This window comes from Microtus pennsylvanicus, chromosome 5 (assembly GCF_037038515.1).
Source record: "Microtus pennsylvanicus isolate mMicPen1 chromosome 5, mMicPen1.hap1, whole genome shotgun sequence".
NCBI classification, from domain to species: Eukaryota; Metazoa; Chordata; class Mammalia; order Rodentia; family Cricetidae; genus Microtus; species Microtus pennsylvanicus.
In genome coordinates this window covers 45,297,670-45,325,189 of record NC_134583.1, presented here as the reverse complement: position 1 = coordinate 45,325,189, position 27,520 = coordinate 45,297,670, and the positions used below count along the sequence as shown (strand labels likewise).

Below are 27,520 nucleotides of genomic sequence, written 5' to 3'. Positions count from 1 at the left end.
TAGGATTTAGAATGTGCGCTTCAACATCACACCTGATTTTTCTGGCTCTTAACGAGCTGTTACAGAGCGCTTTGGGGTGGTTTTTGGCTAAATGTGACACAATTGCTTCTTGGTTTGCCGTCTGGCAATCTTAATGTGTCATCCTGGGATAAGCTTGGTAGAGATCTGAATTTTGCCACTGAACAAGGTATGCTAAGGAAGGGAGTTATATTCATGTGGTTTGAATTACTGAGACCTCCTGAGTTTGCAGTGGAGTGTGAGCAGCTGCTGCTCCAGGCCAAGGAGCTCCAGGAAGCTCCAAGGCCAAGCAGTGCTGAGGGTCTGAGAAGCTGCAAACCCCTGGGACCTGCCTCAGGGCATAGAAGTGCTGCAGGCGATAAGATCTGTTGGCCTGAACCTCTGTCCCAGCTGGGGGTTGGGGCCAGAGGCTTTGCCCTGCCAAGTCTCTACCTTACAGTTCAGTGAAGAAGTGGAGTCTCTGCCTCTGCCCTGTTGTTGAGACCTGAGTCCCAGTGCACTGGAAAATGGCAGTAGAGTGTAGTAAATACCTTTAAGAATGCAAAGTCCCCGCTCAGCAGGAAGTAGCCAGAGAGATTGACAATGCCCAAATTCCCTATAAAATAATTTAAGCCGGGCTCCTTCAGAGCAGCCTGCTTTCCTGAGCTCCGCGCCACTCCATGCACCAGTTTGGAGAAGACAGCTGGAGCAGAGCTTTGCTAGGTGGCTGTGGAGGAAGGCACATTGCCTCAGCAGTTGGTGCCTAGCCTGGCGGATGCCACAGCAGTACCAAGAGTATCAGCAAATGCAACATTTGCTGGAGCTGAGACAAGCTGGAGCACAGACCTCACAGGGCTGTCCAAGAATGCAGCGTAGCCGCTGTGGCAGAATGAATTTAAATCAAGAGACTGCCCTATTGTAGGGGCAGGTACCTATGTGCTCTGTTTTAGCCAAAGGGTTGGTAGAATACCATAGCCCAAATGGGAGGTTGGGTCCAGTGGCGATTGGGAACCCTACTGCTGGCAATCTCAACACCTGTTGCCATGGGCATTCATCTTTAAATCCTGTGTAAGATCAGACAACCCATGAGAATGCAGTATATGGTTACTTAGCAGAAGCAGGATCAGCTGAGCTGCTAGGGAAGCCAAAGAGGTGCATGAGGGAGAAGGTGTCTTCCATGCACTCAGCTGACAGGAATAAATGAGCCACGGTGGTATGGCAACTGGGGTATGTTATTTAGGGGACTGCTGAAGGAACAGTGGTTTCTGACTGCTCCTGGGGTCATGGCAGAGCCACTCCTAATGACAGGAGCAGGCAGAGGAAAGCCAGGGAGGGGAAAGCAAGATTGCCTCTCCTTCTTCTCCTCTGTGCTGGCCCCTCTGCTACCAGTTCTGACTGCCCTTGCTGCTGCTGCAAGCACAGCTGTGGCTGTGGCAATTGGCTTAGCTTGGCTGTGAATGGAAGTATCCGGGGCTATGTGTGACCAACATTCAATATGACTCATGCAACTAATTTGTTTAAAGAATTGTCTAGATATCTTTCAGGTAATTGGTCTAGTGAATTCGAACAACAACTGGAAAAGCTGAGAGTGACGATGGTTACTGCAAATTCCACACACATGGATACCAGCCTGGCAGAAGAACTATCTTCCTGGATCACTCCATGGATCATCTGAAGGAGTGGGCAGGAATAAGAGCCCTAACAGGCTTAATGGTGCTTGCCTCCCTGGTATGCCTATGGTGCATTTGTCACATAAGGGTTTCACAGCATCGCAATGGAGTTATGATCATTCAGGCCTTCATGGTCATTGAAGCAGGACAGTCCCCTCAAGCTTGGTTATCTATATTTGAGCACAGGATGCAAGGCTTGTGCACTGCACTTGAGGTAAGCATACATCGGCCTCAAGAAGAGCAAGTCTGATTGCATGTGGGTTGGTGTCTAACTCCCACCTCTGTAAAAAGGCACCGGACAGGTCTAGTGTTCTGAGTGGATGACACCTGGACACACACTAGTACGTGTTCCATTTTTACAGAGATCAGACCTCTACTCTTACCTGATGCTTTACAAAACAAAAGGGGGAACTGTAGCGAGCAGCATAGAGCCACACCTGATGGAGATGTATAATCAACTCCTATGGCTAAAGTCTGACTTATGCCTGATCACGCAATGATCATCAGCTGCCTGCATATGCATGAACGTATGGGCAGTGCCCGCTTGGCAGTTCAGGGTTGGCAGCCCATGCCTACTTAAGGGCTGGGAGAGGTTTGCCCAGAGAGAGAGAGAAAGAGAAGGAGAAGAAGGAGATAGATTGCTGTGAATAAAGTCCTGAAAACTGCTGCAAGAAGAGCTCTGGGTGTTGCATTTTTCCTTGCTGGTCGAGGTGGGACGGGACACCTGCTCTGGGGCAGCAACAAAACACCTAATCTGCAGGACACCCCTGGGCAGCTGGAGACCCCCTGCAGCTTGCTAGTTTCACTGCTGTGAGTGTGGGAAGTGTCTCTGCAGGGCTCTGCATGGGGCTCCTCCCATCCTGTCCCTGCTGGGTGGGAATCTTGATTGTGCACAGCTGCCCTGACCTGCAGCTTCCTCTCTGTTCTCATCCTGTAAGTGCCCAAGTCCTGCTTCAGAGGACACTGCAGTTCCCTGTCCTCACTTTGTCTTTCCTTCCCTTTGAGCCACACTTGCCCTGCAAGGAGAAACCCAGTCAGGAATTCAGGTGCCAGACGAGCCCATGGGGAAGGCTTTCTTTCCAGAGGGGCAGCTTTCCAGAGGATCAAGACATTTTTAGATGATTGTAACAGGAGCCTGAACAAGTAACCTGACAACTTCCTGTAGCACTGTGTCCTAAGTTTGAGGAAGGCAGAGCTGAATTAGGAGAATTGACTTCCTCTGATGGTAGAACCAGATAACAATGTGCTAGCATCCCATTGGCTGGTAGTTACTTTCTCTTTCTCAGTTTCAGCCCTTAGTGTCTTAACTTTCATTTCTCTTCTGGCTCAGCAGACAACAGACTTAGGGACCGAGTCCTCAGGACACTGTGGCCTCAATTCGCTCCTCTACGCAGATTCAGGAACTCTTGGTTGGTGTCTGAAGGCCTGAGAGCAAATCTAGAGGGCAGAATTAGGAAGAAAACAAACTTTGTTCTGGTGAGTTTAATTTGAAACTGATAAGAGCCAGGAAAGAGGAACTGCTGGCTCCTTGCTGAGTGCTGGGGGCGTAGGGGAGGGAGGAGCCAAAAAGAAGTGTAACCTTGACAAAGAAAACTTTCCAACAAAAGACCACAGACTCTACTTCAAATTTAATTAAAAGAATTTATTAATTACTGCTAGAAGGCCAACAACAGCCTTAAGAACAAAACAAAGGCTTGTCACACATGAGGCTGGAGGAGGGTTGTCTTAAGGTTGGCAGCATAATTATCTCATTTGTGTGGAATGTGTAGGTGAGTGATAAAGTGCTTGTACTCCCTCAGCTGTGAGGAGCTCTCTCACACAGAGTAAGTGGGTTCCTGAAGCCAGAGGAAGTGGTTACTTATTTCATAGCACTTTTACAATTTGGAGGAGGGTGGCAAGGAGTGAGTGTAACCAGGAGCTTTTCTTTTAGGTATATAGAATGGGTGTTTCCACAAAATAGAGTTTTCCTTATCCATCACATACCCCAGCCACAAAAGAAGCAACCTGTCTGCAGCTGTATTGTCTGAATCTAAAAAACCTAGTTATCGTTCCTTGGTGTCTCTTTAAAAAATGATTTATTTTTCTGGATTGGGAGAGCATTTGAAGGATGCTATAGCAACTTAGTTCAATGGAAACTATTAAGTATTGAATTCCTGGTTATTGGGTGTTCTCTGCCACCAAGGCAATAATCTAATCAAGCTGAATTAACAAGTACAGGTTTAATAATCAGGGAGAGGCAACTGCTGGGTGACTCTCTGGGGGGCAGATGGAAGAACATGGGGTAGGTCTGTTGACCAGGTCTTAAATAGCCTATAGGCATGGTCTTGAGCAACCCTGTGGGGAGGAGGCTGACCCTTGCTGGGCTTTCTAAGGGGTGTCTGCTTGACTCACTGAGGGTATTCTAGAATGGGAAAAGTAAGACCAGAGTGTGGAATGGCACTCTGAGCTAGAGATTCCAACAGAAACTTCCTAAAGTATCTTAAGGCAATCCTTATGAGGTCTATTAATGGGGATTATGAACTTGCAACTTGCAATCTCTTGTCATCAAACAATGCTTCCAGTGGTGGAACTTGGGGTCACAAGGAAATCCACAAACAACCCAGGCTGTTGCTCAGACAAAGGGATGCCCTCTAGAAAATGGCAGTGGAATCTCCTTGCCTAGGACAACACCCACAGAATTCATTGAACATTGAAGAAGTTGAACTGGTGCCTATATGGCGCCTTTACTCCTACATTCTTGTCTCTCTGGTGCTGGAAGGTCCTCTGCAGGTTATGAAAAGAAATGTGAACACCAACCAAGTCACAAAGCCTTTACCTACGGTCCGTCCTACCTGTAAAATATGCTAGGGCAATGGTGGAACAGAATTTGTGGCAGTAGCCAAGCAAAGTCAGATTTGACTTAAGGCTCGCACCAAGGGAAGGAACCCATACTTGAAACTGCATGGGTGATGGAGATCCAGAGACTAGGCAACCCAGAAACCTAGGGTAAAAACCAAACACTATTGGAAACAAGAACAACAACAACCCCACAAAAATAGGCTAACAAAGTTTCATTTTGTTTTGGGTTGTGTATTTGTGGGTCTGCCTGTGTATATATGCATTGGAAATGATGGTTGAGGTCAGAACTGGTGGATTTCTTGAAGCTGGAGTTACAGGCACCTATGAGCTGCTTCATGTGGGTGCCAGGAACTGAACTAGGATGTTCTGCAAGGCACAATGAGTACACTTAAACATTGAACCCTTTCTCCAGCCCTAGGTAGTATGACATTTTATTGACTCATCTATTTATTTTGTTTTAATGTCATTTCATGTGTATGGGTGTCTGACCTGGATATAGGTCTGTGCACTACTTGAATGCCTGGTGCCCACAGATGCCAGAAGATGGCATCAGATACCTTGGAACTGGAGTTACAGATAGTTGTGACTCACCTTGTAGATGCTGAGAATAGGACCAAGGTTTCTGGAAAAGAAACCAGTACTCAAAACCCATGAACCATCTGTCTAGCCCCTAGTATAGACATTTTAACAATATTCAAATCCATGAATACAGGTTCCATCCTTATATGTAACTGTATCACCTTAGATTTCTTTCAGCAGTTCTATACTTTCTGTGTGCAGGTATTTCATCTCGCAGTAATTATTTTCCTAATCATTCATTTTTTCTTAGTTTTGATGGTTTCATAAATATAATTGTTCTCTGTCTTTCTTTTATTAAATTTATTGACTCATTTATTTTCATTTTATATCTGTGGGCGTTTTGCCTGTATGTATACCTCTGCAGCATTTGGATGCAGCACCATCAGAGGCAAGAAGAGAGTGTTAAGATCTACTGGAACTGGAGTTACAGGTAGTATTTAGCAGTCGTGTGAGGTCTGGGTATTAGGATTCAGGTAGTATGTCATCCCCAGTCACCTAGCAAGATGCACCCAGGAAGTACCTTGGCCAGTCCAGGGTGCTATGTCTGTTATGTCACTATGTAGTCCATATGCAGTTGCGAAAGGTCCCTTTAAGAGACAAACTGGAAGAGAGAGAGAGAGAGAGAGAGAGAGAGAGAGAGAGAGAGAGAGAAGCTCCACCCATTACCATTTCTTTCCTCTATTCTTAAGAGGCATTCTCTGTCTCTCTTACAAGATTCCTTAGAGTCTGCAGTGTTTGGAGGAATAATTCCACACATCCAGTGTCCTGGCTATCAATTCTGTCCTGGCTGTCACCTTTTTCCTTTGGTGAACTCTATGGAGTATAGCAGGTGTTATTCTTAAAAAATGCTGCAAGATCCCTGGTGGCAGTAGGCAGCAGAAATGCTGTAGGTCCCAAATGGTGGTGGCGGGCCCTGGGAGCAGCCAGTCCCAGGCAGAAATGGCTGCCAGTCCCAGAGCAGTGGTGGCTGGCCATGTGGCAGCAGGCAGTGGGTCCCAGGCAGAGACGGCTGCTGGTCCCTGAGCAATGGCTGGTCCCAGGCAGGGAGACACATGGTGGGCGGGCAAAAGACAGAAACATGGATAGACACGACAGGCAGGGTGAGGTTGAATGTTTATTCAGGGGGTTGTGGAGGAGGAGGGGTGAAGGGGGGACAGAGAGAGAGGGAGAGAGAGAGAGAGAGAGAGGGAAGAGGAGAAAGAGACAGAGAAGGGGGGAAGCAGAGAAGTGGGGAGAGAGGCAGAAGCAGAAGGGAAGCTGCCTCTCCAAGAGGAAGATGGAAAAGAGAGAGAGCTCAGGCCGGAAGCTGAAGATCAGCCTGCCTCAGCGGATGGGGAGGGGAATGGGTGTGGCTTGTCTCCTAAAGGGACCAAAACCATAACAGCAGGGACCTCTGAAAGAGGTCTAAATAGCATCTAAAGGGCTGCTATTTATTCCCTTTCTGTGTATTGAAGACAAATGAGCTTTGTAAGTGGCCATCACTATATATCTAGTGCAGGACATATCTTAACTATAACACAGATATTGTCACTTATTAAATGACAATAAGAGAAATTATTGCCTATGTGCATCAAGAGATAGACTGTGTACTCTCCAGGTCAGCACCAGCCTCTCTGATAAGAGACTGGTTAGCAGAGGATCAGAGGCTCGCACTGACTGGTGCTGATGAACGAGGAAGTACAGCTTGTAACACTGAAGATGTGATTTTGCCCTGGGAAAGAAAGGGAAGGACAGAAGGTCGGTCACATGAGGTTGATGGAAGGAAACACGATCTTCCTGGTCTTCAGTGAAAGGAAATAACAATCCTATTTCTGAAATTAGCTATGTGAGATGAAATATGGCAGAGAACTTGAAAGTATAACAGCTTTCTCCTTTGCCATGTCACTGAACTTCTCTCCGAATCTCTCTCCTTTGTTCTTTTCCCTTATCATCGAGGGTATTCATTGATCTCTTCATGGTTCAGTGCTGACTTTCTCTTTCTCACTTGTGCCCCTTCTCATCCTCCCAGTCACTCAGGTACCTGAGCAGAAGTGTCAGGAGTACGGAGAGACAGACTCAGCATCACAGCAACAATGGCCTCATCAGTCCTGGGGATGGTCAAGGAGGAGGTGACCTGTCCTATCTGTCTGGACCTCATGGTGGAGCCTGTGAGTGCAGATTGTGGTCACAGCTTCTGCCGAGCTTGCATCACTCTGAACTATGAGTCCAACAAAGACAAAGAAGGGGAGGGCTTCTGCCCTGTGTGCCGAGATAGTTACCTGTTTGGGAATCTGAGACCTAATTGGCATGTGGCCAACATAGTGGAGAGGCTAACAGGGCTCAAGTCCAGCTCTGGGGAGGAGCAGAAGGTGAATGTCTGTGCACAACATGGAGAGAAACTCCAGCTCTTCTGTGAGAAGGACATGGTGGCCATCTGCTGGCTTTGTGAGAGATCTCAGGATCACCGTGGTCACCAAACAGCTCTCATTGAAGAGGTGGCCAATAAGTACAAGGTAGGAAGGGGGAGGGTGTGGGACCCAGAGCAGGAGACAGTAACAGATGGGAAGTCTCCATTTGATGTGTCAGGTCAATTACTTGGACACCATAGACTCTGGGGTTACTACATTATTCTATCCTTTCCTACCTTTCGAGTCTTAAAAGAACACGATAGTTTGTTCCACTTATTTGCATGAGAATCTGCCTGGACTACAAATACTAGGATAGAAAAATAAATTTGGAACTGTCCCTGTAAAGTTGAGTTGATGACCAAGAAATGCCAAGAGCAGAACTGCTAATTCATTTTGTATTTATCTTCTTATGTTGTTTATGTCAGATTCATTTCTACTATTTAAAAACCAGTCTCGGGATGTCCAACCATGGGGATACTTAGTGAATGACGTGCAGGAGTGAAGAGAATGTGTGTGTGGCAGTTGAAACATCTGAGAAGAGGGGAAAGAATTTCTTAGTGAGATGCACAGAGGCAAGTTCCGTGTTGGGACTTTGTTTTCTGTTTCTTGTTTGTGAGCTCACATGTAAACTCATGGAGACTCTTGCAGCATGCACAGAGCCTGCAAGGGTCTGCACCATATGGGATTCTAGAGCTAGAAGAAGTGGGCACATGGCCCATCCATAACCCAGAAGCAATCTCCAGTTGATACCTACTTGTAAGCTTACCTTTCTCCAAGGGAGTCTCACTGGGGAAATAAACTGTTCTTAAGGAAAGGTCCCATGCCCAGTAGGAGACAGATGACCACACAAAATGAACTACACCCATATTTGGGGGTTCTTTCTCTCATAATGATAAGTCTGGGCTGTACTGATATGTAAAGTAAAGCCTTGTGTCTGGCTTTGAGTGAAATGTTTCAGCAAAGCCTTTGTTATGTTTGGATTAATCTCTAGAGGCTGAGAAAGAGTTGGTTTTTTGTTTTGTAACAGGAGACATAAAGGGTGTGGATCTGAATAAGAGGGGGGTTGAGAGGAAGTGGGAGGAGTAGGTGCCTGAAAATCTGTAATCACAATTGTACCCGCGCAAAATAAATGCAATGCAGATATCAAAGAATATTTACCACTTTAATGATAAACTTACAGAACCAAAGTTCCAGCGTAGTACAGGTAGGGAGGAAAAAAGAAAGCGAGCCGCCTCTCCGCGCACCCATTTATTGGCCGGCATTCGCCTGAGGCAAACCCCGCCCTCTAAAGGGGGCTGTCTTAACCCTACATCTCCCCCTTTTGTCTAAATAAGACACAACTAAACCAAATATAGCTATAAACAATAATAACAAATGATAAATATAACAAACAATATTGAAAACAAAAGTTTTGCTAGAGAGTAACTACAATTAAATAATCTTCAACTCCATCAAAGATCTGAGAAGGGAATAAATATTACTTAACAAATGAGAGATATCCAAAATGTGCAACAAATGACAGAGACAACTGACTGCCTGGGCAATCACCCAAAATTTCGTTTGCAATGTTGAGTCAACCAACTTTGGCTAAGGCCTAACATAGCTGACATACCATTCTCAAATGCAAGGAACTTTCTTAGGATTATCCTACCCTGTCTTGGCAAGATAAGACAATCCTGTTTTATATCTTAGTCAGTAGTTGAGGTATGGGTTTTTCTTAACCCAAAGGCCAGTTCTGCTCCCAGTGGAGTGTCTTTGGTGCTCAACGTTCTCTCGGGAGTAGAGTGGTGTTGCCAGGAGTAAATTGTGTCTCGATGGCACAGAATTCTAAGTTAGATTAAAGGCCATTTTCTACAGCTCTTCAAAGAGGCTGAAGATTATACTATCTATACTAAAAATAATCTCTAAGTATCTAAAAGACCTGATAAACCTAAAAATAATATGACAAACATATAATTCTCAATACCTATCTAATTTGAAAACTAAGAGAATAAACAATTGTGCAATATATGAAGATAATGATCTTCACCTGTACTTATCAAATGTAAACAATGTTATTACATAAATAGTACCAGAGGTAGAAATGTACATTGTGATATGATAGATGTATCCATACAATAAAAGCATACTCTTATACCAAAATAGAGGTAGGAACACTCACATTCAATATTCAATATATCAGTATACAAGAAACAGTACCAACATAATTTTCTAAAAACAGTAAGTCACAGATACCAATCATCCCATCAAACCAGCTAATCCCCCTCTTTTTTTAAGAATATACCCCTAAATCCATACAATATCTCCCCATCCCCTCAACCCTAAACCAACCACTAAAAGATGTCCCTAACCCTGTGGGCAAACTCTGTTGGGAGAGGGGATGTCGTCCTCTTAGATTGCTTCTAGCTGACATGGGGGCGACGTTCTTCTTAGGGGCCCCTGTGAAAGCAAACGATGGTAAAATTCCTAAATTAACCTTTGACTTAAGAAAAGTATAACTAGTCTCTGTGTGTTTTGAGAAGGTCCGGCCAGACCGTTGTCAAAAATGTGCATCATATGAAATTGTCTCTTGCAGTTGGTACCAAAAAAAAAAAAACAAGTCTAAAATTAGTGCTTAAAAAAAAATTCATGACGTCATAAATACCAGATTGAGTTGATGTTGTGGGGCCCCATCTTCATCCTGGAAACTTCAAAGATTACTGTAGGAAAATATGTTGCTTGTTATGGGAAATTTAAACATTAACAACAAGGACATGTACTGACATATAAAGAAAGACACAGATGTGAGGGAAGGCAAAGAAAGTTTATCAAGTATAAAATTATTCTTATTCTGTCCCATTTCATGGCTCCTGACCTGAGACAGAAACCTTGAAATATCTCTTATCAACAGGCTTGGAATTGAAGAAGGACTGAGCCATAGTCCAACTCCAAAACCAGCTCTACACATTTATAAAGAAGTGTTTAATAAAACATATATATATATATATATATAATCAATACTTACAATATGTATAGAATTTTATTGTTGATGTTTAGTGGGTCGTAACTATTTTCCATCCATCAGTAATTAAATATTCAGGGTCCCTCAAATTCTTTGGAGATGAATATTTTCCTGTGGAGATAAGAAAAGAACCCTGCCCCCATCCTATCAGTAATCCTTACCATCTGAATGTCGGTCATCCTTGTGAATGAATTGTTATTTATCTTTTTCAAGTGACTTCTCTTCCTCAAACCGAACCTTTATTAATTTTGATGGTATCCATAATTTTTCCTCACCTGTGGAGATAAGAGCAAAACCCCTTCCCCAACGCAGCACATCTCCTGGCTTCCATTGTGAGGTCAGTACATCCTTGAAATAAACTGGTTGATTTAGTTCAGCAGACTTTTCCATTATCCAATGTCTTTCTGTAGCCGTCGTTCCCTTCTCATTAGCGTTGAGAAAATTCAAGGTTAACAAAGCAGTATGTAACCTATTTCTGGGGGTGTTTTCCACCCCTTTCTGTTTGTTCAACATATCCTTTATAGTTCGATTTGATCTTTCTATGACTGCTTGACCTGTAGGATTGTATGGTATACCTGTAACATGCTTGATATTGTAATGATCAAAAAACCGTTTCATTTTCCTAGAGACATAAGCAGGACCATTATCTGTCTTTATTTGTGTAGGTATACCCATGATAGCCATGACTTCTAATAAATGAGTGATTACTGAATCAGCTTTTTCTGAACTTAAAGCAGTTGCCCACTGAAAGCCTGAATAAGTGTCGATAGTGTGATGAACATACTTCAATTTGCCAAATTCTGCAAAGTGGAACACATCCATCTGCCAGATTTCATTTCTATGGGTGCCCTTTGGATTAGCCCCTGCTGGCAGTGGCGTTTGGTTATAGAAAGAGCAGGTAGGGCATTTCTTCACAATCTCCTTAGCTTGTTGCCATGTAATAGAAAACTCTTTCTTCAAACCTTTGCTATTAACATGATGTTTTTTATGAAATTCAGAGGCTTGTAGCACACTACCAATCAATAATTGATCAATTTCTGCATTACCTTGTGCTAGAGGACCTGGCAGACCCGTATGGGATCGGATGTGTGTTATCTACATAGGGCAAAGCCTGTTCCTGATCAAATCTTGAACCTGGATAAACAATGAGGTTAGTTCTGTATCATCAGGTATAAATTCAGCAGTTTCAATATGTAAAATAACTCTTTCTGCATATTGTGAATCAGTAACTATATTAATAGGTTCTTTAAAATCTCTTAGTACCATAAGAATGGCATATAATTCTGCCTTCTGGAGAGAATCATAAGGACTTTGTTCCACCTTACCCAAGTCTTCTGATTTGTAACCTGCCTTCCCTGATTTATTGGCATCAGTATAGAATGTACGGGCTCCAGTTATTGGAGCATCACGGACTATTCGAGGAAGGATCCAAGACGTTCTCTTTATGAAGTTGAGCCGCTTGCTTTTTGGATAGTTGTTATTAATGTCTCCCAAAAAATTAGCACAAGCTCTTTGCCATGGTTCATTATCTTCCCATAATTTCTTTAGTTCATCAGCAGTGAAAGGCACTATAATTTCTGCTGGGTCTATGCCTGCTAGTTGACAAAGTCTCAGCTTGCCTTTTATAATTAACTCAGAGACTTTTTCCACATAAGTTTGTTTTCAGTTTCTTACTTGGTTTATGTGGTAAAAAGATCCATTCCAAGATAATATCATCTCTCTGCATTAAAATTCCTGTAGGAGAAATTTTTGATGGTAATATGACGAGAATACAATCGAGCTCTGGATTCACTCTGTCCACATGTGCCTGTTGTAATTTCTCCTCAACCATTGTCAGTTCCTTTTCTGCTTCAGCTGTTAATTCTCTGGGACTGTTTAAATCTTTATCACCATCCAAGGTCTTATTCAAATGAATTATTAGATCACGTGTTATCCCAATAGTTGGTCGTAAACTGGAAATGTCTCCTAACAGTCTTTGAAAGTCATTAAGAGTCCGTAGGCGATCTCTCTGAATTTGTGCCTTCTGTGTCTTAATTTTTTGCAAACCTATTCTATAACCTAAATAATTAACAGAATCTCCCTTCTGAATCTTTTCAGGAGCAATTTGCAATCCCCATTTAGGTAATAGTATCTGTATTTCTTCAAACAGTCTGTTCAAGGTATCTATGTTTGAATCAGATAACAATATGTCGTCCATGTAATGGTATACTATAGATTTGGGAAATTTCTTGCGTATTATTTGCAATGGTTGGTTCACAAAATATTGGCACATGGAGGGGCTATTTAACATACCCTGGGGGAGGACGGTCCAGTGGTACCTCCTCGAAGGTTGAGAATTGTTATAAGTAGGCACTGTGAAGGCAAATTTTTCTCTATCTTCTTTTTGCAAAGGTATAGTGAAAAAACAATCCTTTAAATCAATAACTATGAGAGGCCATCCTTTTGGTAATAAAGAGGGCAAAGGAATTCCAGATTGCAGAGGGCCCATAGGTTGAATAACCTTGTTGATGGCCCTGAGATCTGTTACCATTCTCCATTTACCTGATTTTTTCTTAACCACAAATACAGGAGAATTCCAAGGGCTGATAGATTCTTCTATATGTCCAGCATCTAGTTGCTCTTGTACCAGCTGTTCTAAAGCCTGTAACTTTTCCTCAGCTAAAGGCCATTGCTTTGTCCATATTGGTTTCTCAGTCAACCATTTTAGAGGCAAGGCTGTTGGTATCTCTGAAGGGACATCAATTGCTTGTTCTTGCACAGCCCTAATGGCCGGTTTTGTCCGTTTGTAATAACTTTTAATATTATTTTCAGAAATATGGGCTCTAGAAGCAGCAGGAATGTTAATTTGAGTATTCCATTGTTGTAATAGGTCACGACCCCATAAATTCATTGCAATATTGGCTACATAAGGCCTTAATTTTCCTATTTGTCCCTCAGGCCCTATACATTCAACCCATCTCGTGCTCTGCCTTACTCGAGATAGGGTTCCAATTCCCAGGAGCTGAACATTTACATTCTGAAGAGGCCAATATGGATGCCAAGATTCTGGGGTAATGATACTTACATCAGCACCTGTGTCCAGCAGGCCAGTAATAAAAATGCCATTTACACACACTCTCAGCTTAGGTCTTTGATCATTTATAGAAGTTTGCCAAAACACACGTAACTCATCCTTCTGATTACTATTGCTTGTATCAGTAGGCATGTGGCTTTCTAATTGTCCTGACGAGGAATGTTCTCTGCAGAAACTGGAAATGACTGAACCATGTTTGCCATGGGGGCCTGAGAGGCCCCCCCTCTCACGTTTCCCGTCTGTATCAGGTTGCCTTGTCTATCTCTTGTAGACCTGCATTCATTCATCCAGTGTCTGCCTTTTCCACATCTTCTACATAAACCTGAAGGCTGAGTCCTTCTATTCCTGTTATTTCTAGAAGACGCATTATTATTATTTCTGAAAACCCGTTGTTTACAATTCCTTTTCATATGACCCATTTTGCCACAATTAAAACATTTGGTATTCTGGTGTCTCCTTTTACCATTGGAAATTGCTTCTTCTACCCATGCTTCAGTGCCATAGTCAAATGTGTCAACATCTAGTGTATGCAAGACCCATTCTTCCAAGGACGCTGATCTGAACATTAAAGGCCTCAAGATCCTTTTGCATTCCACATTAGCATTTTCGTAAGCCAAAGACTCAATTATTTTACGTCTTGCTTCTGGGTCAGGTATCCCTATTTGTACAGCCTTAGTTAATCTTTGTAAAAAGTCACTAAAGGGTTCTCTCTGACCCTGTTTAACTGTGACAAATGATTCCATTCTCTGCCCTGGGTCTTGTACTCTGTCCCAAGCCCTTAAGGCTGCTGTAGTACACATGGAGAGTATGGTTTCATCCAAATTAGCTTGTTCCTGAGGGTCTGAAAAGAGCCCTTCACCTAGAATTTTATCTAGGGAAACGTCAATTCCCTTCGCCTTTTCCTGCTGTTCTAAAAGTCTAGCCTCTTGCCTGAATAAGAATTTCCATTTTAATTGCGGTCCACTCTCAAGGACCGCGGAGCTCAGCTGGAGCCAGTCCAAGGGGGTTGCTCTGCTTGTTGTGGCCCAAGATTTTAGCATCTCTTTAACAAAAGAGGAGTGCATCCCAAAAGACATGACGGCCTGTTTAATTTCTTTGAGATCATTCATATGGACAGGCTCCCATGTATCTTCCTTGATGACCCCGGGGTGCAAGAGACTCCGATTTGGGGCCGGTTCTCGGCAAAGCCCCACGGGGCAGGCGCCAATTGTACCCGCACAAAATAAATGCAATGCAGATATCAAAGAATATTTACCACTTTAATGATAAACTTACAGAACCAAAGTTCCAGCGTAGTACAGGTAGGGAGGAAAAAAGAGAGCGAGCCGCCTCTCCGCGTACCCATTTATTGGCCGGCATTCGCCTGAGGCAAACCCCGCCCTCTAAAGGGGGCTGTCTTAACCCTACACACAATGTATTGCATAAAAAAAATCTGTTTTTTCAATGAAGAAAAACATGTGGAGGTCCAAAAATGTGAGCCTATTCCACCTCATCTGAAGGTCAGAGAGTTTGAGCTTATTCAAAGTTATGACAACTGTGGCTGCACACCCTGACCTAGGGTGTGCTTACTTGGTGTTTTGGACATTAAGATGGCCCATAGAGGGAGATGCACTCCACCCTGACCTATGGTGTGCTTACTTGGTGTTTTGGACATTAAGATGGCCCATAGAGGGAGATGCACTCCACCCTGACCTATGGTGTGCTTACTTGGTGTTTTGGACATTAAGATGACCATATAGGGAGATGCACTCCACCCTGACCTATGGTGTGCTTACTTGGTGTTTGGACATTAAGATGGCCCATAGAGGGAGATGCACTCCACCCTGACCTATGGTGTGCTTACTTGGTGTTTGGGACATTAAGATGGCCCATAGAGGGAGATGCACTCCACCCTGACCTATGGTGTGCTTACTTGGTGTTTGGACATTAAGATGGCCCATAGAGGGAGATGCACTCCACCCTGACCTACGGTGTGCTTACTTGGTGTTTGGACATTAAGATGGCCCATAGAGGGAGATGCACTCCACCCTGACCTACGGTGTGCTTACTTGGTGTTTGGGACATTAAGATGGCCCATAGAGGGAGATGCACTCCACCCTGACCTATGGTGTGCTTACTTGGTGTTTTGGACATTAAGATGGCCCATAGAGGGAGATGCACTCCACCCTGACCTATGGTGTGCTTACTTGGTGTTTTGGACATTAAGATGGCCCATAGAGGGAGATGCACTCCACCCTAACCAAAGGTCAGAGAATTCAAGCATACATTTGCTGCTTCTTTTGAATTAGGAGGTTTGACCTAGGGAGAGGCTGCCTTCATTATACTTGGATAGGGTAGGTTCACTGCCTAAACAATAGAATGCTTTCCTTGTAATTAATAACTTGATGTCTCAAAGTATTGATGCAAGCAACTGTTCTAGTTGTCATTTTTATCATGTTAAGGCAGTCTTTTGCCTTCTCCCCCCTGTTGTATTGTACAAATATATATGGAAAGTTAAACAGGGGGAAACTCAGAGAACTCAGAGCTCCCAACTCAGTATGCAGGAGGCTGAGTTGCCCTCCCATTATTTTCCTGTGTCTCTGTGGTTCTTTCTTATCTCTGTTCCTCCTGTCTAACATTTCTAAGCCTCATGCTCAAACCCTGGAATGTAGGAACTGGTTATGGCTAGTAACCCAGCAAAAGTCACCTAAAAAAATGTGGCTTCCGACATATGGCTGCCCCATGTAGGGCAGCCTGCGACAACATAAGAAAAAATACAATAAAAAAAGGAAAAAAAATACAATAAAAAATGACAAAAGAAAATACACGTGGACAGTGTGGTGGGGCATGGTTAAATGCCAGGACTCTGGCAACTGATGAGTTTGAGGTTATACAGGTGTAGACAGAAATCTAGGCCAACCTGGGCTACACAGTAAGACCCAGGTTCAAAAAAGAAAAAGAAAAGGAATATGCAGGTGTCAATTGAAGGGCATGTGTGTATGTATATATTTATTTGAAAGACCATGAGAGCTAAAAAAGTTCCCCAATTTTCTGATGCCAGAATCAAAGTGAGATTTGTGTACTTGGTGGGATGATTGACTGAGAGAGATTTCTGTGTCTGTCTGTATGGGGCTGTGTTTTTGTGTAAATCAAGAATTGATTGAGCTGGAGACTGAAGATTACATATTTTATGTGCATAAATCATGGCACAAGATATTAAAAAGAGAACAGTCTTAGACCTCCTGTCTTTCCAGAAGGATTTCTTGGCCTTTGGCTAGGAGCAGCCGTCCTATTAGGTACACAGCTTGACTCTGCTACAATTCCTCTCCCACAGGGGAAACTCCAGGCTGCCCTGGAGATGCAGATGGCTAATGAGAAAAGATGTGACCAATGGAAAGATGACCTTCAAAAGGAGAGGACTTTCTGGGAGGCAAGTGGGGACCCTACCTCCTAAGTGAGTTAGCCTGATGCCCTGGAGGAACCTGGGCAAGAAGTTCCCTGGCTCTTCATTCCCTGGCTTTTCATTCCCTGAAGGCTGATTGGGACAAGAGGCCATGATTAGTCCTCTCTGCCTGTTCCCTTGGAGCTGGGGCTGCACAGAGAGTGCATGACAGCTGAGCCTGGCTGTGTGAGGAACTGACACCATGGTGGGGGCCTGGTGAGGATGGTACTGAGTCCTTGGACTCCTCCTGTGGTGCTTTCTGGAACTGTGACCATTAGGAAGGTGCGTGGGAACTGTTACAATTCTATTCCTGGGGTTAGCTTCTCTCAGGGATTCAGAGGTAGAATCAGGGGTATACAGGCAAAATTGGAGTTAGGAACAGCTGCGTGAAAACTGAGTCACATCCAGGTACCCACTTTGGCTCAGGTGGCCTTGGTAAAAGTGACCTGAGATCTTTGTTTTGGAATGTCATGAACAGACATTGAAAAAAGTAGATCCCTTTCCTTCCCAAGCCTAGTTCCTGTGAGAACTCCCCATCAGAACAGTAGTTTTCTGTCTCTCAGTCCCATTAGGACAGTGTGAATAACTCTCCATTTTCTTATCCCTGAAGAATGAAATACAGAAGGATGTAGAAAATGTCCAGAAGGAGTTTAAAGAAATGCGAGAATTCCTGGACTCCAAAGAGAAGAATGAGGTGGAGAAACTGGTGCAAGAGGAGGAAGACATAGTCAAAAGATTGGAAAAGTCTGAAAATGAGCTGGAGAAGCAGAGGGAGTCAGTGAGAGACGTCATCTCAACTGTCAAGCATCTGTTGCAGTGCTCAATTATAGAGATGCTGCAGGTAAGACTGCAGGAGGTCCAGCATCTGATTGTCAGGACACCTCGAAGCCATTTCCCTCCCTCTGTGCTGCTGTGATCTCCCTGGGGAGGACAGTAGGGCTCTCTGGACCCTCCCTGAACTTTTTCCTGAACCAGTTTCAGAAAATCATTGCATGCCTGGATGGCAAGCAGAAATGGCATGTTTTAGTTTATCAAATAAAGTACAGTAGCATAATCTTGGAGAGATCTGTTGCATCATGGGTAGTTACTACCCTACTGCATTGTGAGCATGTGTGAAACATATTCAACAGTCCTTTCACCTGAATTTGATATTAGTGGCAATGGTCTCCCCTTGGATGTTTGGAGAGTTTCACCCCCACTGTCTCTGATTCAGTGGTGTGGTCAGTGGGAGGGGAGATACCATCTAAGATCTCAGAGAGTTTCCCTCCTCTGTCTTTGAGTTGCTGAGATGAAAGGTGTCTTCTCGATCCGTACATGTTCAAATTTTTTATTGCATTTTATCTCCATCTTATTTTTAAATACTTTAAACCGAAGTCATATTCTGGTAATGAATATCTTTTTAGGAATTTGGTTCCTTCACCTCAATTGCCAATCTTATAGACCTTGGTAGTTCTAGGAAGTTATCATACTCCTTTAGTTTATTGGTTTCCATTGCATTGATTTAATTATTATTGAGAATACTCATTTATCACCTATATTAGATGGAATTATGCACCTATATTAGATGGCTTTCCTTTGCTATAGACTTTTGTTGTAGGTAACTCCCTTTTTGTTGCATATTTGGCAATTAATTTTCACAGTTCAGAACTGTTTTCTGTTCCTTTGGGCTACATGTGAAAACAGTTTCTTACTACCAGGCCTTGTTCCTCTCCCCTAGGCAAATATAAAGATCTGCTTTTCTCCAATTATCTTTATCAGAAGGCTTTTGGTCAGTGCTTAGTGTCCAAGGAAAGAACATTCTATTTAAGGTATTCACAGATATACAAGGACATAGAATTACTATTTGCCCAAGCTTCTGGTCTGGTTTTACCCCACGACTCGAACAGCTGATAACAGCATATCCCAGAACTGATAATTTTGTGGACTGGGTCCCTTCTTTGTTTCTACTGCCTAGAGCAAAATTCAAGATGGAATCCCATTTAAACCACAGCTTCTGATACTATCTGAATCAAGAGCCATGACTTCTCTCTTACTGTTTCCATCGTTGCTTGTTTACCCAATTTTATACATGCTGGATGAGAAAAAAAGCAGAACACTAAAAATAAACATTTTAGCTTTTTACTGACTCTACCTAACAATGCAGTGTAGCACACTGACCTTCCCCTCTAGAGTTCCCTGATTATTTAACTCCTTTCTTAACTTTCTCCATTAAGGAGTTCACCAGTGTGCACTAGCCACCTTTGAGCTGACAGGCTCGTGTGTGTGTGTGTGTGTGTGTGTGTGTGTGTGTGTGTGTGTGTGTGTGAAAACCCTTATCTGATTTCTTATGGGGTGAAAGCATTCCAGCCCTAGAACCTGCTAGGGCTGGGAATTGCTGGTTTAAAGATAAATATATGACTGAGAATATTTGTAATGGGGAGAACAAGAGAGAACATGGAAGATCAAGGTAGAGCAAGAGAGAACAAGGAAGAATAAGGATTGAGAGAAGCATAAAGAAACATGGATAGACAGTACTTGTTGTGAGTAGATTTTTTTTAACCCATTAGCTGATCATGGCATCTTTAATTGAAACCTGAAAGGAAGTCTTAAAGTCCAGAACTTTAAAGCTCCTGTTAATTTTTGTACATGACACATATATAATAATACCACTTAGTGTTGTTTTATCCTGTGCCCAGATGATTTAGTATAAGTTTTCTGAGTTCATATAAGTTACAACAACTGACAATACTTCTTGCTTTGAATAACTAATATTTTTAACATATATGCTTATTATATCATTTTAATCCATGTATCTGTTGATTGGTTCTCCAGTTGACTGAATTTTATCTACTATGATAATGACTCAGTGGACATGAGCATACAGATGTCTCTATGAGGACAAGTTTAAGCATCAGAATTCATGTATAACTAGAATGATCAGTTCTCCCCAGAATTCTTTTTCTATGAAATCTGCTTTTTTTTTGGTTTATGTTATATAAAATAAATCCATGTGTAGCCAAGTATCTACTGCTTGGGATCCCAGGACTTGAGAGCTTCTCATGCACAGAAACAAAACATGAGGAACACACAAGAATGAAAATGAAATAAAAACTTCCCAACCTACAGCCAGGTGTGCTGGCTCACACCTTTAATCCCAGCAGGTAGAATGCAGAAACAAATGAAGCTTCATGGGTTCAAGGCCAGCCAGACCAATATAATCCAATATAGTGAGTTTCAGGCATCAAAATTACATAATAAAACCTACAGCGGCCAACGTTTAGAGAGGAAGAGACTATAGACTGTACAGCTTTAAATGGAATTTATATATAACCCACTTCTAATTTAAAGGCCCACGAATCACTGCAGAAGAAGGGGCAGAAGGAATGTAGGAGCCAGAGGGGGATGAAGGTCTACCAGGAAAACAGTGTCTTCTGGACACAGCTTAGCAGCAGCACATATGAACTGGGATTGGTTGTGATACCACACCCAAGACCTGTGCAAGCCTAAACCACACCAAATTCCACTATGGAAAGTGGACTTCCATAGGAACTTCAACTACAGGCAAGGAGTCGCTGGTAATTGCTAGTTGCTAGAAGAATGGTCACATTTCTCAAAGACTGTAACTTTACTTAAATCTACTAAAGTTATTTGAAATCCAAACAAGAGAGAATATTTGTACAATATTAGGTCTCAAACCCAGGATATATGGCTAACTGAGGTGCCCACTTAACATATCAAAGTGGACCTGGTGGGTCAGGTCTTGATATCTGTTCATGTAAAAGAGCAAAAATTGTATTGGAAAGATTAAAGAGGATATTTATTAATGTGGCTGCATTTGCAAGATGGACAATTTTTTTTAAACAAAACCCCTTGTCCATCTTCAGTTTCTCAAAGTGATATCAAAATTTAAGTAGAGAACCAAGGATATACAAAAATGAGTATTCCTTGTCAAAGTGTGATCTTTCTCCCATTATTATCTGGGGTATAGACTCATACTTTAATTTGGTCTGGTAAGTAATTAAAAGTGCTTGAAATCTTTTTTCGGTGACCAGTTCTCACTCTGAGCTGTTTTTCTTCTCCACTGTGAGAATCCTGGAGAAATTCCCATTTTGGGGGATGATCATTCTTTCAATAGTTTTTCAACTTGACACCTATGTCTCTTTAGATTAACTTCTTATCCTGCTAGAACAATTACAGAGAATAGAATAAAAGAATGAGAGATTTGTTAGTTCGTTTAAGGTTCTAGTCCTTGTGGCTTCTTTATTACTAACATATTGAATTGTATCTAAATGGCTCAAATAATTTAGGAATCAGCTTCTTATGTTGTTAGTTGTAAGTAAGGTGATGGAGAACTGACATGGAGCATGGATAGAGCCATGTGTTTGTGTGTTTAGTTGTACACACAGCAAAACCTATGTAAGCTTTCAAACAACCATTCATCTTCGCTCTCCAAAACCTTGTAGTATGGGACAGAAAATAGTCTTAGTTTACATGTAAGTCAAGTAAAGAGTCATGTATTCTATTTATATCTTGTCTTGGACAACTGTGGGTGACAGATTTGATTCTCTTTGACTTTGTCTCTGCACCCAGTGAGAGTGTGACCAGGATTTGCAAGAACATGCAGAACATGTTATTGACTGTGTTTTTTCCCTTCTCTCTAGGGTGTGAATCATGTCCTAACAAGGTATGTGTGGGCTGACATGGAAGAATAGCCCTGTTGTGTGGTGAGAATGATTTAGTGTCTGAGTAGAATAAATCTTTCGTGGATTTGGGGGAATTTAGACAAAGTATTATTCTGAAGTTCCAGTAAGAAGGAGGAGGATGTAGGGAAAGACAGGCTCTGACTGTTTTGTAACTGCTGGGGACAGATTTGATTCTCTTTTAGAGGTCTGGGTAAGGGGAGACATAGAGTTAGGGTCAGCAATGGAAAGAGGCAAACGAAGCCACAGGAGCTTTCAGACTTCTTGTGGTTCCATCCTTCTGTCCGTGCTCTGTGCTTGTGTCTGGCTCTGTCTGCAGCTCACAGGTACTTGATTCATAGATTCACCCTAGATAGGGTATGTCTTCCTTGTCTGCAGTGTTCACAGAACTGTATGCTGGGAAAAAATCCTGTGGATCTGTGTTATTCTCATGGGGATAGAAGAGATCCAGAGTTCCTTTGTGGTTGTACTTAAATTTTTCTTTTTTTGTTTTTATTTATTTGTTTTTAAAAACAATCTTTTCTCTTACATATCAATCCCAGTTTCTACTCCCTCCTGTTCTCCCTTCTTCTTCTCTGCCCACCTTCTCCCACCCAACCCTCATCCACTCCTCAGAGAGGATAAGGCTTCCATTGGGGAGTCAACAAAGTTTGGTATATCACTGTGAGGCAGGACCGAGGCCCTTTCCCCTATACCTAGGCTGAGGAACATATCCCTCCAAAGAGAATGGGCTTCAGAAATTCAGTTCATGCAGTAGGGATACATCCTGGTCTCACTGCTAGTGGCCTTATAGACTGAATAAGTCACAGAACTATCACTCACATTCAGAGGGCCTAGTTTGGTCCTATGCAGGTTACCCCACTGTCAGTCCAGAGTCAGTGAGCTCCCATTAGCTCAGATCAGCTATTTAATATTATCACTCCCTCCTCTCTTCGACTGGACACTGGAGCTTGGCCCTGTTCTTAACTGTGGATCTCCACATCTGCTTCCATCAGTTGCTGGATGAAGGTTCTATGATGACAATTAAGGTAGTCATAAGTCTGATTACAGGGGAAGGCCAGTTTAGGCACCCTCTCCACTATTTCTTAGGATCTTAGCTGGGATCATCTTTGTGGATTCCTGGGAATTTCCCTAGTGCCAGGTTTCTTGCCAGCACCATAATGGTTTGCTCAATGACCATATCTGTTTCCTTGCTCTCCCTCTCTCTTGACCATCCCATTCCCTCATGTTCTCTTCCCCCCTTCCCTTCTTCTAACCCCTTTACCTTCAGCCCCCCTTTCTCCCCCTCTACTCTCAATACTCTCAGGAGATATCATCTATTTCCCCTTCCAATGGAAATCTTTGTTTGTCTCTCAAGGGTTCTCCTTGTTATCTAACTTCTCTGTGGTTCTCTGGGGTTATCCTTTGCTTTATATCTAGTGTCCACATATGAGTGAGTACATACCCTGTTTGACGTTCTGGGTCTGGATTACTTCGATCAGGTTGGTTTTTCTCTAGTTCCATATATTTTCCTGAAAATTTCAAGACGTCATTGTTTTTTTATCCCTAACTATTACTCCATTGTGTAAATGAACCACATTTTAAAAAATCCATTCTTCAGATGAGGCATCTAGGTTGTTTTCAGGGTCTAGCTATTACGAATAGTGTTATGAACACAGTTTAGCAAATGTCCTTGTGGTATGAGTGTGCATCCATTGGGTATATGCCCCCAAATGGTATTCCCATGTCTTATGGTCGATTGGTTCCAAGTTTCTTGAGAAATCACCATACTGATTTCCACAGCAGCTGATCAACTTTGCACTCTTTCCAGCATAAGCTATTATGGGTGTTTTTGATCTTAGCCATTCTGACTGGTGTAAGATGATACTCAGAGTCATTTTGATTTGCAGTTACTTAATGACTAAGGATGTTGAGCAATTCCTTAAATGTCCTTTGGCCATTTGAGATTCTTCTGTTGAGAATTTTTTGTTTAGATCTTTATCCTATTTTTAATTAGATTATTTGGTATTTTGATGTCTAGTTCTTTGAGTTCTTTATATATTTTAGAGAACAGTCTTCTGTTTGATGTAGGGGTTGGGATTTTGATGTATATTGCATTGAATCCATAGATTGCTTTTGGTAAGATGGCCATTTTTATTTTGTTGATTCTACCTTTCCAAGAGCATGGGAGATCGTTCTATTTTCTGATATCTTCTTCAGTTTCTTTCTTCATAGACTTAATGTTTTTGTCATACAGGTCTTTCACTTCTTTGGTTAGTGTCATCCCAAGATATTTCATTTTATTTGTGGTTATTGTGAAGGGTGGTGTTTTTTTCTAAGCCCATTAATCATTTTTAATTAGGAGGGCTACTGATTTTTTTGAGTTGATCTTGTATCCTTCCACATTACTAAAGGTGTTTACCAGTTGTAGTTCCTTGGTAGAATTTTTTGGGTTACTTATGTAAACTATCATATTATCTTCAAATAGTGAGAGTTTGACTTCTTCCTTTCTAGTTTTATTTTTCCGAGAAATCGCCACACTGACATCCAAAGGGGTTGTACCAGTTTGCATTCCCACCAGCAATGCAGAAGTGTTCCCTTTTCCCCACAACCTCTCCAGCATAAGTTGTCATCAGTGTTTTTGATCTTGGCCATTCTTACAAGTGTAAGATTTGGAATCTCAGAGTTGTTTTGATTTGCATTTCTCTGATGACTGAGGATGTTGAACATTTCCTTAAGTATCTTTCAGCCATTTTAGATTCCTCTGTTGAGAGTTCTCTGTTTAGGTCTGTACTCCATTTTTTTTTATTGGATTATGTGTTCTTTTGGTGTCCAATTTTTTTGAGTTCTTTGTACAGTTTGGAGATCAGACCTCTGTCTGATGTGGGGTTAGTGAAGATCTTTTCCCATTCTGTAGGCTGTCATTTTGTCTTGTTGAGTGTGTCCTTTGCCTTACAGAAGCTTTTCAGTTTCAGGAGGTCCAATTTAGTAATTGTTTCTCTCAGTGTCTGTGCTGCTAGGGTTATATTTAGGATGTGGTTTCCTGTGCCAAAGCGTTCAAGTGTACTTCCCACTTTCTCTTCTATAAGGTTCAGTGTGGCTGGCTTTATGTTGATGTCTTTGATCCATTTGGACTTGAGTTTTGTGCATGGTGATAGATATAGGTCTATATTCATTCTTCTACATGTTGATATCCATTTATGCCAGCACCACTTGTTAAATATGCTTTCTTTTTTCCATTTGATATTTTTTTGCTTGTCAAAAATCAGATGTTCAAAGATGTGTGGATTGATCTTTGGGTCTTCGAATTAGTTCCATTGGTCTTCCTGTCTATTCTTATGCCAATACCAAGCTGTTTTCAGTACTGTACCTCTGTAGTAGAGTTTGAAGTCAGGGATTGTGATGCCTCCAGAAGTTCTTTTATTGTACAGGATTGTTTTTGGCTATGTTGAGTTTTTTGCTTTTCCATATGAAGTTGAGGTCTTTGGAGGATTTTGCTGGGATTTTGATAAACATTTTATTGAATATGGAGATTGCTTTTGATAAAATTGGCATTTTTGCTCTGTTAATTCTTCCTACCCAAGAGCATGAGAGATCTTTCCACTTTCTGGTGTTGATAGTTTATGCTATTTATGGCTATTGTGAAGGGTGTTGATTCTCTGATTTCTTTCCCATCCCTTTTATAATCTGAGTACAGGAGGGCTACTGATTTTTTTTTTTTAGTTAATCTTGTATCTTGCTACATTGCTGAAAGTGTTTATGAGTTGTAAAAGTTCCTTGGTAGAATTTTTGGGATCACTTATGTAAAACTGTCAGCAAACAGTGAGAGTCTGACTTCAAGAAAAACATTTATTTTTTTGTACTTGGGTGAAATGTTCTAAGATGTCTGTTAAGTCCATTTGAGTCATGACATCTGTTAGTTCTCTATTTCTCTGTTAAGTTTCTGTCCAGAGCTGTCTATCGGTGATAGTGGGGTTGTTAAGTCTGTTACTATTAGTGTGTGGGGTTTGATGTGCAATTTAAGCTTTAGTAATGTTTCTTTTACATATGTGAGTACTATTATATTTGGGGCATAGATGCTCAGAATTGGGACTTTATCATGATGGATTTTTCCTGTGATGAATATAAAGTATCCTTTTAAATCTCTTTTGATTGATTTTAGGGTGAAGTCTATTTTTTAGATATTAGGATAGCTACATCAGCTTGTTTCTTAGGTCCATTTTATTGGAAAGTCTTTTTTCAACCCTTTGTTCTTTGGTAATGTGTGTCTTTGAGGTTTAAATGTGTTTTTTGTATGCAGCAGAAGGATGGATTCTCCTTTTGTATTTCTGTTAGCCTATGTGTTTTTGTAGGTGAATTGAGTCCATTGATATTAAGAGATATTAATTGCCAGTGACTGTTAATTCGTATTATTTTCTGGTGTGAGTATTTGTGTGCTTCCCTTCTTTGGGGTCTGGCAGTGTGAGGTTATCTGTTACCTGTGGTTTTGTGGTTGCAGCTGACTTCTGTGGATTGGAGTTTTCCTTCTAGTACTTTTTGTAAGTCTGGATTTGTGGATAGGTATTGTTTAAATCTAGTTTTGTCATGGAATATCTTGTTTTCTCTGTCTATAGTGATTGAAACCTTTGCTGGATATAGTAGTGTTGACTTGCTTCTGCAGTCTCTTAGTGTCTGCAACATATCTGTCCAGGACCTTCGGACTTTCAGAGTTTCCATTGAGAAGCCAGGTAAATCTTATATGTCTGCCTATATATGTTACTTGATCTTTTTCCTTTGCAGCCATTATTATTTTTTCTTTATTTTGTATATTTAGTATTTTGATTATTATATAACGAGGGAACCTTTTTGGGGGATCCAGTCTATTTGGTGCTTTGTAAGCTTCTTGTACCTTTGTAGGTATATCCTTCTGTAAGTTGGGAAAGTTTTCTTCTATGATTTTGCTGAATATATTTTCTGTGCCTTTGAAGTGGAGTTCTCATTCTTCTTTCCTTATTATTCTATGTTTGATCTTTTTCATGGTGTCCCAGAATTCCTCGATTTTTGCATTAAGAATTTGGTAGATTTAACATTTTCTTTGACCTATGTATCTATTTCCTCTATTGTGTCTTCAACTTCTGAGATTCTCTCTTCCATCTGTTGTAATCTGTTGTTTATGCTTGCATCTGTACTTCCTTTTCATTTATCCAGATACTCAATTTTTAGAATTCCCTAGGTTTCTGTTTTCTTTATTGCCTCCATTTAAATTTAGTATTGAACTTTTTGAATTGATTGCTTTCTTTTGTTTTCTTGGCTTTCATTAAGAGATTTATTCCAATTTTATATTTGTCTTTGCCTCCATTTCTTTAAGGGAGTTTTTCATTTCCTCTTTAAGAGCCTATATCATCTTCATAAAGGTGTATTTAAAGTCATTTTCTTCTGCTTTTTGTGGATTAGGATGTTCATGCCATCCTGTTGTAGGACCATTAGGTTCTGGTATTGCTATATTGCTCATTAGGTTGTCGAATGTATTCTGAATGTATTCTTGCATTGGTCCCTCCCCATCTCTTCCTCTAAGTGGTGAAGGCAGTGTCTTTGCCTCTTGGTTCAATTCTTGAAGTTGGTGTCTGTGTCTCAGGAATACTCTTATGGACCAATCATTGCAGTTGCTGTCTGTGTCCCAGGGAGTCGCTACTGGTCCCTTCTGTGTGTCATGGAACTGCTGAGGTCTCAGGGGATGGGTGTGTTTGGAGGCAGAGTGGGACTTGTAGTTACCGGGTCTGGTGGGGGGTGATAAAGCAGCCTGCCTGCAGGAGGCTTGCCCATGATCACTAGTGCAGCTGAGATGAGTGCGGAAGGGTCCTGGGGCTTTGCTTCAGTTCCTAGGGCCTAGAGACTGTGCTGTCCAGATGGGAGGTTG

The 27,520-nt window shown here is 41.8% G+C and overlaps 1 protein-coding gene across 6 annotated transcripts in view; it reads left to right on the top strand.

Annotated features, from left to right (window-relative positions):
• The window catches only part of LOC142849496 (tripartite motif-containing protein 30A-like), a 44,986-nt gene that overhangs the window by 6,611 nt on the left and 10,855 nt on the right, over positions 1 to 27,520 (top strand). For 3 of the 6 annotated variants that reach the window (XR_012910581.1, XR_012910582.1, XM_075971738.1), the window contains exons 1-6: positions 2,973 to 3,143; positions 5,449 to 5,514; positions 7,093 to 7,576; positions 16,859 to 16,954; positions 17,577 to 17,807; positions 21,607 to 21,629. Coding sequence is in view for 4 of the 6 variants with exons in the window: in XM_075971738.1 (XP_075827853.1) it covers positions 7,157 to 7,576; positions 16,859 to 16,954; positions 17,577 to 17,807; positions 21,607 to 21,629 (770 nt within the window). In the remaining 2 variants the exon portion in view is untranslated. Of the gene's footprint in view, positions 1 to 2,951; positions 3,144 to 5,448; positions 5,515 to 7,092; positions 7,577 to 16,858; positions 16,955 to 17,576; positions 17,808 to 21,606; positions 21,630 to 27,520 lie in introns of those variants that run through there. The other 3 variants (XM_075971739.1, XM_075971741.1, XM_075971740.1) reach the window with 3 other exon arrangements.